Raw genomic sequence first — 13,559 nt, 5'->3', positions numbered from 1 at the left:
ACGCAGATAGAGAGCAGTGGTGAGGGATGTTTGTTAACGCAGATAGAGAGCAGTGGTGAGTAATGTTTGTTTATTTGATGTTTGTAAACGCAGATAGAGGGCAGTGGTGAGTAATGTTTGTTTATTTGATGTTTGTAAACGCAGATAGAGAGCAGTGGTGAGTAATGTTTGTTTATTTGATGTTTGTAAATGCAGATAGAGAGCAGTGGTGAGTAATGTTTGTTTATTTGATGTTTGTAAATGCAGATAGAGGGCAGTGGTGAGTAATGTTTGTTTATTTGATGTTTGTAAACGCAGATAGACGGCAGTGGTGAGTAATGTTTGTTTATTTGATGTTTGTTAACGCAGATAGAGGGCAGTGGTGAGTAATGTTTGTTTATTTGATGTTTGTAAACGCAGATAGAGGGCAGTGGTGAGTAATGTTTGTTTATTTGATGTTTGTAAACGCAGATAGAGGGCAGTGGTGAGTAATGTTTGTTTATTTGATGTTTGTAAACGCAGATAGAGGGCAGTAGTGAGTAATGTTTGTTTATTTGATGTTTGTTAACGCAGATAGAGGGCAGTGGTGAGTAATGTTTGTTTATTTGATGTTTGTTAACGCAGATAGAGGGCAGTAGTGAGTAATGTTTGTTTATTTGATGATTGTTAACGCAGATAGAGGGCAGTGGTGAGTAATGTTTGTTTATTTGATGTTTGTTAACGCAGATAGAGGGCAGTGGTGAGTAATGTTTGTTTATTTGATGTTTGTTAACGCAGATAGAGGGCAGTGGTGAGTAATGTTTGTTTATTTGATGTTTGTAAACGCAGATAGAGAGCAGTGGTGAGTAATGTTTGTTTATTTGGTGTTTGTAAATGCAGATAGAGGGCAGTAGTGAGTAATGTTTGTTTATTTGATGTTTATTCTCTTGTATTTAATTCAGCACACATTACACTCACTTCATTCCTGTAAACAGACACTGTTCTGAGGTGAATGCATGTGTAAGGAAATGAGCAATCGCATGCAATATTGTGTTTGGTGTATATGAGCTGATTTGCATCTTAATCATTATTGCAGTTTGATTTCGGACTACGCCTTCGACTACTAGGTGTCGATGCATGGCGTTAAAATCTTTTAAGGAAGTAATCCAGACGCTGGTCACATGGAACAACCAGATGTAAACAGGGTCATAGTTAATCAGCCAGTTGCCACTACTTTCTGCTTGTACAATAACATTATAACAAATGGCTGAGATGAATTATTCAGATGATTTGCATGTATATTAATCGTCGGCAGATCTTTTCCTGTTCATGACTGCCCTCTGTGTCTGCGAGTTGCTTGTCGGCTTACTTAAGACGTCCCTTTTAAAAGCCACCCTGAAAGTAGTTTTCCTGTCTTTTATTTCTGTTTTTTTTTTTTTTTAGCGTGATTTGACATTGACACACTGTTTCCGCCTGCGTTGTTGTGGTTGGCGGCTCTTTTGCGCGGCCCACCCTACAGCCGCCGTGAGACACCCGCACGCTCCTGAGCTTTCAGAACCTGCCACTGGTCTCGAAAGAAAAAAACCCCACAAAAGGCAGAGTCTTGGCCCTGTTTACAGTAATTAAACTGTCTCCTGCTGTGATTCATGACATATTGAGTAAGAGCTGTTATCGTGAAGAAGAGAAGTCTCGTACACCTTGCTTCCACCTTAAATCCCTGCCGGCTTTATTTTTATTTACAGTTTTGACGAGTGAATCCCCCGACGCTTGGGCTGCACTGTTTAAAAATGCTTAAATGATTAGCAGTCAGAAAATCTGGGCTTTCTGCAGAGGAGAAGTGATTTTTCGAAGCTAAACTGCTACAGTTTGTTTGTGTAAGCGCAGATGAAGACGAATGTAATGACTCGTTAAAGGCACATTAATAGAAGGCTCATTTAGGCTGCTCAGGCTTTCCATTCGGGTGGAGTAGGGGGCTCGTCAGAAAGCGGATGACCGAATGCTCTGGTGCTGAAACCTCTGCCCGCTGGTGGGCCGGCACTGTAAATCACCCATTTTGATCTACTGGTTTGAAATAAATCAGCGAGAATGAACCGTAACTCAACCCTCCTAATGTCTGATAACGCATTCGTCTGCCAGCCTGTATATTTACATTATTATTAAAGGTCTTGGAAAAAGTCGTACACAGACTAATTTTCTGCAGTGTTTTGGGTTCTTTTTTCCAGGTTAGCGTCTGCTAATGTGTCCGGCTGATGGATCTTGATGGTCATGGCCCGTCCTCCCCCGGACCCTTTGTTTACTCTGAGGGGGTCAGCGGCCCCCGTCAACACACTCCAGTTCCACTGCAGCACGGCGGGTCGTCCTTTACTGTACTCAGGGTGAGCACCTGCCAATCACTGACCTACTCGAAATGATTGGATGGAGTAGAAATTGGACAATTTTTATTTATTTAATTATTTTTTAAAAGTTGCATACCTAGAAAAAAGGTTCTTAAGGTAATGGCTATATATTGAATCGTGCACACACAGAGATAGCCCTCATTACCTCATTATAGCCCAAAAGTGGATGGAAAACTATCATGAAACAACGTCTCAAACATCAGACACTGCATTCCTAACCATTTCATATAATAACTTTCTGTGAGGGAGCCGTCAGACATTCCGCTCTTCAGACGCCTGGTTCCCATCACCACTGTGAATAATTCCTGCTAAATTTCTCTAGAATGGAGCGTTTCACGTCTAGCAACTCTGAATGACTTTGTTTATATCTTAACTGTTTAATTATGAGAACTGGAAAAATCAGTGGAATTCCCCAATGTTCCCCATTATTATTAAATCTGTGTTAATAACAGTGTATCTTTCACAGAAGCTGTCAGTGATCAAAACTATGCATTTTGACATGTAAAAAAGTTGGCAGACATTGGACAGGGCTTGTGCTATGGACACACCCGTGCTCAAATGATAGGAATTTTTCCTGAAGTCGTTTAAAAATTCTAGAGGGTGTGATTTTTAATGGTTGATTTTCGTGCCCAGTGGAGCAGCAGACCCTCAAAAAGTTGTGTTCAAGCAGTTTTGTTTATCTAAGCCAAATCAATTTGTGTACTATATAATTAGAGCTCGATAGATAGATAGATAGATAGATAGATAGATAGATAGATAGATAGATAGATAGATAGATAGATAGATAGATAGATAGATAGAGCTTCACTTTATTAATCCAAATGCTGCAAACTGCAGCAATACAAAGCAAAATGAACAGGACCAAAGCATTGCCTATTATTTATAGATGCATACCTAGAAAATAGAGATAAATAATAAAATTAAGTATACTAAAACAATAAAACATAATGTGTGATACAAAAATAAAGAAATAAATTGCATAAATATTATGTAGTTGATGGTGCCGGTGGTCCACGTTCCCTCCAGTGAATGAACCAGTGACTTATGTACTGTAACAGTGACTTACAAAATGTTAACAGTTGTGCAATATGACATTCATGGGTGCATAAACAAAGTGGCAGTGCGGTATGAAATATGTATAAATGTGTAATCAAAGTGGCAGTGCACAATAATATGAGTGGAGAAATGTAACACATAAAATATCAAACTTGTACGACTTGTATTCAGAACATTTTAGGGGGAAAAAAACAGAACAAAAAAATCAAACACAAAGAACTTGTGTCCTATAATAACAGCCTTACTTTGATCTTACTGTAACTCCTATCTAGCAAATCTATACCTGCACATATATGATTTTCTATATCCTGTGTACTCTACATCTTTACCTCAGACTTATTTATTGCATATTTTGTGTGCAACTGTACATGTCATATTTCATAACTTGCATTACTCTACAAGAGCCGCCTATTGTAAATTTGTAAATGGTGCAATACGTGTGTGTGTGTGTCTGTGTGTGTGTGTGTGTGTGTGTGTGTGTGTGTGTGTGTGTGTGTGTATAGTATTTTTTTGTACATGATTTGATGTGATTTGTAATGTGAATTGTGAATATAACTAGTGTCACTCAGACCCCTCTGTTTAATGTATATGGGCATTTAAGCACCGCTGCTTTTGCACAACTGAGCTCTGCTTATTCTAGACTCACAGTCAGCTTTAACCTTTCCTGACATGATTATGACAAGAGATTTAAATTTGTTCAAACAAGCCCTTTTTTGTTGTTGTATCTACTGTCTTATAGTTTGTCACTGATAACAAACAGCAAAGCCAAGTTGCAAATATTTTCATGTATAGTAGTAGAACCATGGCGGCAGAGTAACTGCTGACCCCTCTCGTTCTGGACATCACCTCTTCCAGCCACTTCCTTCTGGTAGACGATTCGGGGCCATCAAAACCAGCACAACCAGACATGCTAACGGCTTTTTCCCCCAGAGCTCTAACTCTTGATTAGTGGACGCCCACATTTAACCTTAAACCAACAACCCTCCTTACTGTATTACAGTAACTCCTCTGTAACATAATGCTGTTTGCTCAAAAGTACAGATTCATATTATTGTGATTTTCTGTGTATACTAGTTTCATAGTGTACGTCATCAGATCTTCGTATGCATAGATATTCACACATCTCTTTAGCTCTACTCCATTTATTGTGTTTTTATTTATCATTTAGTTAAATACGTTAGCAGTCTGTGTGCCTGTCTGGTCTGTTTAATGTATTATATGTCATACGTGTGACTCGCCAAGACAAATTCCTTGTTTATGTAACATACTGGGCAAAATAAATTGATTCTGATTCTGTGGGATCTTGGATCTTCATGTGAACATGTCATGATGTTTGTCCTCTATGCTTGGCACAGGGCTTAATGCTGACACTGTTCTTTGTTTTATTGTAGGTCAGAGAAAGGTTGCGTCCACGTGTGGAATCTAAACAACCGGAGAGCAGAGCGCGTCTTGGAAGGTCATGATGGAGCATCGGTCATCTGGGTCAGCACCGTCGACTCCACGGACGCATTCCTCAGGTAGACCAACACTCACCTGGCATCACTTGGCTTCCTGAGAATCGGATACAGCACCCTGTTATTACATTGTAATAATACATCTTAGAGAAATTCCGCCAAATGTTCGACATGTTTGCATAATTTGATAGTTACGATGTAAATAGAGTCACTCAGAGTGGTTTGTTATGAAATGGTTCGTTATAGAGAAACTTGCAGACTCAGTGGTGGTGATGGGAACCAGGGGTCTCGACATCTTATAATAACATAGCCACTTTCTTTACCATGTAAAAGGAGCAGTGAACTGTGTGTTTTCTGAGTTTTTATATGCAGTGATGATGGTTTATAAATGTGAAGGAAAATAAAGTTTATTTGGTGACATTTTTTCCTTACTATCTCTTACAATGGACGGATTTTAGTGTTTTCTACAAGGATTTTAAGGGCAAAACTGTCAAACTCATCAAGCAGCATAACGTTCTGTAAGGTACATTATAAAAACATTAAATTCTTCAGATGTCTGGTTCGTATTGCCTCCCCTGTGAAAAATTCTGACCTTGGCATGTTTTTCTAAGATTATTTCACATCAGACCACTCTCAGGGCTTCATCTTCATCATTTTATTAGGCAGACAGTTGGTGGAATTCTTTGATAAAGGACTAGTGGGATGTCCAAATTGCTACTCTTCACTCTTGTAACGACTCACATTTCATAATAGAGTGTTTGTAGGTATTGAGTGATTCATAGTGGTTACTGTATAATTAACAGTAGAGTTCAAAATTCTGGAAACACATTGAAAAAAACACATTTTTAAAATGTGAAACAAAGAGAAGAGGCAGATCTGTGATGTTGACCATGATAAGGGCTTTTTTAAATTATTAATATTATTTTTTATATCTTCTCTTGAGGCTTGTGTTCAGACAACTCTCAGATGGATTTGATTTGCTCACTAGAACCTTCTCTCTCAGATGTTTTAATAATGATAATATAATTTGCAATGAAGCATATTTCAAGCTGCTCTATGTACATTTTTTTTTTTTTTAATCAAAAGAAGCTTTGCTGAGTAACATGCAGATCGTCCGCTCTGAAAAGGGGCCCGAACTTCATCCAGCATTATGAAACGTTCTTCTGCATGTTGCATGCAGTTCCACATTTCCGCCAGAGAGATGTCAGCAAAGAGAGATCTCCAGAACTTCCAGAGAATGAAGACTAGAAACATCTTTACTAGTGGTCTCAGACTTTTGGACTCCAATTTCCTATAAGATTAATAATGAAATAATAAGTCCTCAGTTTAAGAGGTTATAAAATATTGATTGATATCTGGTTATTGATCAGACTAGATAGAGTAGGAGGAGTTTGAGGTAATCGGGCCTCATATTCACGAAGCTTCTCGTTAGCATGAGTGGGGAGTTGGTCTCACTTTATATGGTGTCTTTAGTAACTGTAGTTACCCATTGAAAACACATGCAACGACAATGTAAATACAGATGCCACCTTTCCTAACATTGAGCCAGCTGTAGCCGCATGCTTGTGCTGAGGCGTGGTACCCAAAGTTCTGGCTGTAAACCATTTGTTCTGCGACGGCATTTAAGCAGTGACAGCAGGTGTCCAGGTATGTAGAAGATACACTTTAAAACAAGTGGACAGTTTCTGTGGAGGTTTTGTGTAGATACAAGTACAGATACAAGGTGGGGCGGCACGGTGGCGCAGTGGGTAGCGCTGTCGCCTCACAGCAAGAAGGGCCTGGGTACGATTCCCCGGCTGGGCGACTGGGGTCCTTCCTGTGTCTGCGTGGGTTTACTCCGGTGTCCTCCCACAGTCCAAAGACATGCAATGGGACATGCTAAATTGCACCCTAGGTGTGAGTGTCTGTCTGTCTGTCTGTCTGTCTGTCTGTCTGTCTTACTGTCTGCCCTGCGATGGACTGGCGACCTGTCCAGGGTGTATCCTGCCTTCCGCCCGATGTCGGCTGGGATAGGCCCCCACGACCCTGAGGGAGAAGCGGCTTAGAAGATGTGTGTGTGTGTGTGTGTGTGTGTGTATTTTTAGAGATTCTGTCCAGTTAAACACTTTCTGCTACAGTCAGAAAAATATTGTGTAATAATGTGTAATTACATGAGACAATTATTGATAGGTTGTTACACCATGATGCATTTGCATGATTACGCAAGTAAAAACTGAAGTTGAAGCACATATTTACATAAGCTGAACTACTGCAATCCATCTATAACACTGAGCACCTCACCAGTACTTGCGTTGTTGTTGCGTGTGTTGTTACTGTGTAATTGTGCAGTTATTAACAACACAAAAGATAAAGTGGGACCTATGAGTCTTATTTGCTATAACTTCATGGACAGGAACAGCTCCCAGATCAGCAGCTCAGAACTTCTGTCTGTGTATTTGTTTGTGTGCTCAGTCAGGGTCGGGACATGCGAGTGTGCGTGTGGGATTTGCACGAGGGCCGCAGCGCGGTAACACACTCTCTCCGCACTGGAAGCGTCGGGTTCTGTCAGTGCAGCCTGCTGGAGGCAGAGACGAACAAAACCCTTCTGGCACTCCCAGCCGAGCACACGGAGGAGGTGAGCGGGACGAGAGGGACGCTCTCATTTTGTTTTGTAGGAAAAAAAAAGATGTTACGTATCCAATCAGTTGGTAACTACCAGAGGTTACCAAATCCAGAACTCCCCTGAAGTTAGATTACTCTGTTCATCTCTTTTAGTAATAAAGATATTAATAATAATAATAATAACAACAACAACAATCACAATTTAAGCTACATAGCACTTCAATACATACAGCAAATAAATAAAGTAACCTAAGAAGAACATGATATCTGTGTAATAAAGTAAAAAATCCAGAAAGCATTTAAATGAAATGAAATCAATTAATGTGATTATTTAAATTATCTATTACAATAGTTTTTTTTTATGTGTGTATGTGTATACATAAGTTATGTTTATCTATAATCAGAATCACAAGCTTTATTGGCTTAACATGCAAGGAATTTGGTTTTGGTTACAGGAGCTCACAGTGCACAGTGTCAGACAGACATTTTACAGTAGTAAATACAAATACATGAAAATAAGAATTAAAAAAAGAATGTGTGCACTCCTACGTCACTCTCGGACCAACACACACACACCTGTTCTGATAGAAACGCACACTCTTTCTTTGAACTTGTAACTAGCTACTATTTCTATTGCTTTGATTTGTACAATACTGTGGAGAAAGGCTATAGAGCTGATTGTCTGCCTGCCTCAAAGGTCAATGTTATTTTTCCATGATTTTTATTTATTTATTTATTTTTGGGTAATTGTTTCATCCTGACAAGGTAGGAAAGGAAAGTGTGCTTACGAACAGGTGACACATTTTAATACATAAAGCGTATGTGTTGTTCTTCTGCTATTACCAAAAACATTCTGGTTGTTTATAGAAAAATACAATCTCTTTTAATGTGATTCATTATTTTGAGTAGGTATGTATTTTTATTTTATATATATATTATATTATAATATATATAATATATAATACACACACACACACACATATATACATATATATATATATAGATAGGAGGGAAAAAAACTTTACAGGAGCCAAAAAAACCTTTATGTTTAATGTAAATCAATGGAACCAAAATTATTTCCAAATACTTTTGGCCCATTACTTTTGGTCAATTTATCATGAAATTTGCACACAATGTAAAGGACAACAGGCATTTTCAAACTGTCAAAAACTGAAAAAACCGATAAAATGGAGATACAAGGTTTTGTTCTTGACAGCAACTATATATATATTTGATATATATATCAAATGAGTATGATGTAGTATATAAATATGTATACACTTATATACAAAGCCACTAAACATGCGTATCACTAACGTACTGTGACTTTAGAAATCCAGTCCCTCCTCCAGACAATTGCTTTCATGAGGCAACAGTACGCAAATGAGTTTTTATGTCTGCGGATTCGAAACAGAAACAATGCTGAAAGGCTTGCTGGTTACATGAAGAGCCTGAAGGCAGAAACTACTGGCAGTTTCCTTCTGAGCTGTCAGAGAGACAGAGAGAGAGAGACAGAGAGAGAGAGACAGAGAGAGAGAGACAGAGAGAGAGAGACAGAGAGAAGAAAAACAGACAGCAGATAGAAAGTTTTATTTAATGGCAAGGTAATGCCACACTTTAAGGAATACGGTCTTTTACACTCTCTCCTTTTTTCTCTCTCTCTCTTACTTTCACTCCCTCCCTTCCTCTCTTTCTCTCCCTCTCGTTCTCTTTCTTGTGCTTTCCTCTTTTTATCTCTGTCTTTCTCCTCTACGTTCTTTTTTCTGTTTTTCTTTCCTTGCCTTTTTCTGCTCTTGTTCCCTTTCTCTCTTGCTCTCTCATCCCTCTCAATTTGTCTCTCTCACTCTGTTTATCTGTTTGTGTCGGTCTCTCTTTCTCTCTTTTTCTCTCTATCTCTATCTCTGTTTCCGTTTCTCTCTCTCTCTCTCTCTCTCTCTCTCTCTCTCTATTTATCTCTCTGTTTCTGTTTCTCTCTCTCTCACCCCCCCCCCCCCCCCCCCCCACACACACACACACACACACACACACACACCTGAGGGGTTGAAGCCTCTGCTCTTAAAGCTCTCTTTGTTTACAGTGGGGAGGTGAATGCGCGCTCCAGATGTGGTTCACTGTTAAAATATGAATGAGCTTTTAATAAGAGCTGTTTAATTGAGATCTTAATGAGGATGAATCTTGATCGTCCTGGCAATCAGTTTTAGACCTGAAGCGCTGACCTGGACCGCTCCATCATGGCGGTCTCGAGGGTCTGTGGTTCTAATCAGTGTGCCAGTTGGCAGGCAGTGTTTATGAGCGTGTGGGTGGTATGCGTGTGTGTACGCTACCAGTTCGAGTAAGGGTTCGAGTAAGGGTGCCCCTTATTTTTACTGTTTCCTACGTTTCAGAGTAATTAAAAGACATCAGACCTGTGAAGTGTATGGAATTATGCTGTGACCTTAATCATGTTCTACAAGTCAGTCTACACTGAGACCAAAAGTATGTGGACACCCCTCATAATTGTTGAGTGTAGATGTTTCAGCCACACCCATTGCTAATAAGTGTATAAAATCAAGCACATAGTGATTTAATGTGGCACTGTCATAGGATGACACCTCTGCCACAAGTTGGTTAATGAAATACCCGCCCTAGATCTGCCCCGGTCGACTGTAAGTGCTATAATTGTTAAAAGGAAGCATCCAGGAACAACAGCAGCTCAGCCATGAAGTGGTTGACCATGCAAACTCGCAGTGCTAAAGTGTGTAGCGCATAAAAAATACCCTGAACTCTGTCGCATCACTCACTATAGAGTTCCAAACTACCTCTGGAAGCAACATCAGCACAAGAACGGTCTACCAGGAACTTGAAGAAGTGGGTTTCCAGGCCGAGCAGCTGCACAAAAGCCTAAGATCACTATGTGCAATGCCAAGTGTCGGCAGGAGTGGTGTAAAGTGGCTGCCACTGGACTCTGGAGCAGTAGAAATGTTCTCAGGAGTGATGAAGCACGCTTCGCTGTCTGACAGTCTAAAAGATGAACGTAGGATTGGCAGATGCCAGGAGAACCCTATCTACCAGAATGCACAGAGCCAGCGGGAAAAGTTTGGTGGAGGTGGGATAATCATAAGAGGCTGTTTTTCAGGGTTATGGACCCCTTAGTTCTAGTGAAGGGTAATGTTAATGCTACCACATACAAAGACATTTTAGACGGTTATATGCTTCCAGCTGGGTGACACGGAGTTGATGCTGACTTGAAAGTAACTTTTACAAAACACTGCGCTCTTACACAATGTTCAAAGCTGCAGAGACACTTTTCATTCAGCTTTTTGTTCTGCATTAATAGTGAGTTGGTCTCCTTTGCTGCAGTAACAGCGTGTTCTTTTCTGGGAATGCTTGAAGAATTTCAAACCCTCCGGAAATCCAGGGTGCTCCTGTTGTCTGTACTAATGACGTTTACTGTTGAGCGCTCGGCCGCAGACACACACAGCCAGCCAGTAAGACATTGGGCTAACACAGTTATATAGCTGGACTGATGCCAAGATTAGACCCAGCTCTTGCAGGACAAGCAACAGGTGTGACAAACACGACCATATGGGATAAACAAGAATAGACCGAAGACTCTAAATACGGTCACAACGCAGACACACACAATGCAGAATATATAACACAGATATAGCACAATTCAAAACAAATTCCATCATGCTTTATACTAGTGCTGTGAGGATTTGACTGCATTCAGCCACAAGAGCATGAGAGAGGTTCTGGATCACTCCAGCTCATCCCAAAGATGACGGATGCCGTGCAATCTATACAGAGAACACAGTTCCACTGCTCCACAGCTCATTGCTGAGGGGCTTTTTACGCCTCTAATTGATGGTTGGCATTGATTTTGGGACCTCATGTGCGTCATGAGCTCAAGTGTCCCATTACAGACACTGCTTTTTAATGGAGATTAAGCAAACTGCGTGTGGAATCACCGTTTTATCTCGGTAGATTATAAAGCCTAAGGTGAGGATTTTATTCAGTGTCTTGTAGTACAAGAGAGAGACTTATCTTCCTCCCATTCTGTTCTACAACTCCGCTGTTGTCATTCGCCTCTGCTTTGAGCGGAGGAAGTCATGTCGAGACTTGATGAAGCAGAGAGCAGCACGCCTCTGGTGATCATCCAGGCACTACCAGTCAGCCTGTAAAAGCAGCGGTAGCGTACAAACAGGTCTGACAGCACTGTTTGTGCCTGTGGTGGTGTAGATACAGTGATAAAGCAGTAATTAAACGAAAGTCACCATTTAGAATCGAATAAATCTCATTAAAGGCGGCTATTTTCTTACTTTTCCTTTGTAACCAAAAGCTTCCAGGTTTTGACATACATGTTAGAGGAGCCAGCCTGGTGTTAAACAGAGCTGCTGAGAAAGCTGCAAGTCGAATGCGGTTGATTCACATGTGATTCATTTTGAGAGGAGAGCGTTTTCGCATTTTCGGGATGCTAAATTTAAGCAAATAAATAATAATTGTGCATTTAAATGTGCACATGTGTATCCTTTGCTCAGGGATGTGTTAACCTGTTTTGGCCAGTCTTATTTAGTTATTTATTTATTTAAAAATTCCAGCTGCTTCTTACCTGATGTGAACATTTCATGACAAACGGACCAAAAAATGGACCAGAATCACTTGGGATGAAATCTTGTTTCGTTATCTTTGAAAGTGCACCTAATTTTATCAGCTATTTTTCTGAAACTCACATTGTGTAAGCTTGATGAACACATTAAGCATCAGTTGCAAAACATAACATTTTATTAGCTCTTTTATGGCTCAGTGTGATGACAGTCGCAGACGAACGCAGATAGGAAATGAGCGTGATTTAATGAGACGTCGAAAAACACCAATCGACAAAAGGGCAAAAGAGAATCGTAGTCACAGTCCGGGCTAGGGTCAAAAAGGCTCAGATCCAAAAGGCAGAGGCAGGGGTGTCAAAAAAGGGCCAAGACGAAAGTCGGCAAACAAACACGGCGGTCTAAACACATGAAAACAAACGATGACAAATGAGAAACGCTCGGTAAGGTTCAGCCGAACAATACTTCGCATTGTAGCTGGTAAAAGTCTCGACTTAAATAGTCCAACCTAAGAGTCCCATGACCTCTATCGCAGGGGAGATCTCTGACGGGAGCAGGGTGGGGAGTAGGAAGTCAAGTGAGACTCCAGAGGGTTCTGGGATGTGGAGTCCCTATCTTGCATGGCTGGATCTGAGCGTGTGACACTCAAGCTGGCTTTTGAAATATGATGTATTTGTGATGTAAGCATCAACACTATGGATATGTACGTCTGCTTATTATACACATATGTACACTGATCAGGCAGAACATCATGACCACCTCCTTGTTTCTGCACTCATTGTCCAGTTTATCAGCTCCACTTACTGTATAGCTGCACTCTGTAGTTCTACAGTTTCAGACTGTAGTCCATCTGTTTCTCTGATACTTTGTTACCCTGTTCTTCAGTGGTCAGGACCCCCATGGACCCTCACGGAGCAGGTACTATTTGGCTGGTGGGTCATTCTCAGCACTGCTGTGACACTGATGTGGTGGTGCTGGTGTGTGTTGTGCTGGTCTGAGTGGATCAGACACAGCAGTGCTGCTGGAGTTTTTAAACACTGTGTCCACTCACTGTCCACTCTATTAGACACTCCTACCTTGTCAGTCCACCTTGTAGATGTAAAATCAGAGACGACAGCTCATCTGCTGCTGCACAGTTTGTGTTGGTCATCTTCTAGTCTTTCATCAGCAGTCACAGGGCGCTGCCCGCAGGACGCTGTTGGCTGGATATTTTGGTTGGTGGACTATTCTCAGTCCAACAGCGATGCTGAGGTGTTTAAAAACTCCTGTGTCTGATCGACTCATGGTGGGCCTGATGTTATGCCTGATAAGTGTGTGCTGTATATGTTCTATAATATGGTAAAATGACATTTTACCTTACATTATTATGATGATTATTATTATTATTATTATTATTATTATTTGGTTGTAATAACATCATGTTCTACACTATAAATACATTTTTTAATGCCTTTTATAATCTGTTTATACTGGGGGCAGTCGTGAGCTGGAGGTTAGGGATCTGGCCCTGT

At 40.5% G+C, this 13,559-nt stretch overlaps 1 protein-coding gene across 4 annotated transcripts in view; it reads left to right on the top strand.

The window, feature by feature from the left end:
* Nucleotides 1–13,559, top strand: part of gnb1l (guanine nucleotide binding protein (G protein), beta polypeptide 1-like) — a 76,035-nt gene that overhangs the window by 23,808 nt on the left and 38,668 nt on the right. For 3 of the 4 annotated variants that reach the window (XM_037531452.1, XM_037531451.1, XM_037531454.1), the window contains 3 exons: nt 2,181–2,333; nt 4,802–4,927; nt 7,316–7,478. In XM_037531452.1, the coding sequence (XP_037387349.1) occupies nt 2,218–2,333; nt 4,802–4,927; nt 7,316–7,478 (405 nt within the window). In that variant the 5' untranslated portion in view covers nt 2,181–2,217. Of the gene's footprint in view, nt 1–2,158; nt 2,334–4,801; nt 4,928–7,315; nt 7,479–13,559 lie in introns of all 4 variants that reach the window. The other variant, XM_037531455.1, reaches the window with a different exon arrangement.

Source organism: Pygocentrus nattereri, chromosome 20 (assembly GCF_015220715.1).
Source record: "Pygocentrus nattereri isolate fPygNat1 chromosome 20, fPygNat1.pri, whole genome shotgun sequence".
Taxonomy (NCBI): domain Eukaryota; kingdom Metazoa; phylum Chordata; class Actinopteri; order Characiformes; family Serrasalmidae; genus Pygocentrus; species Pygocentrus nattereri.
Note: the sequence above shows the minus strand (reverse complement) of the source record. Positions and strands in the feature narration are given on the sequence as shown.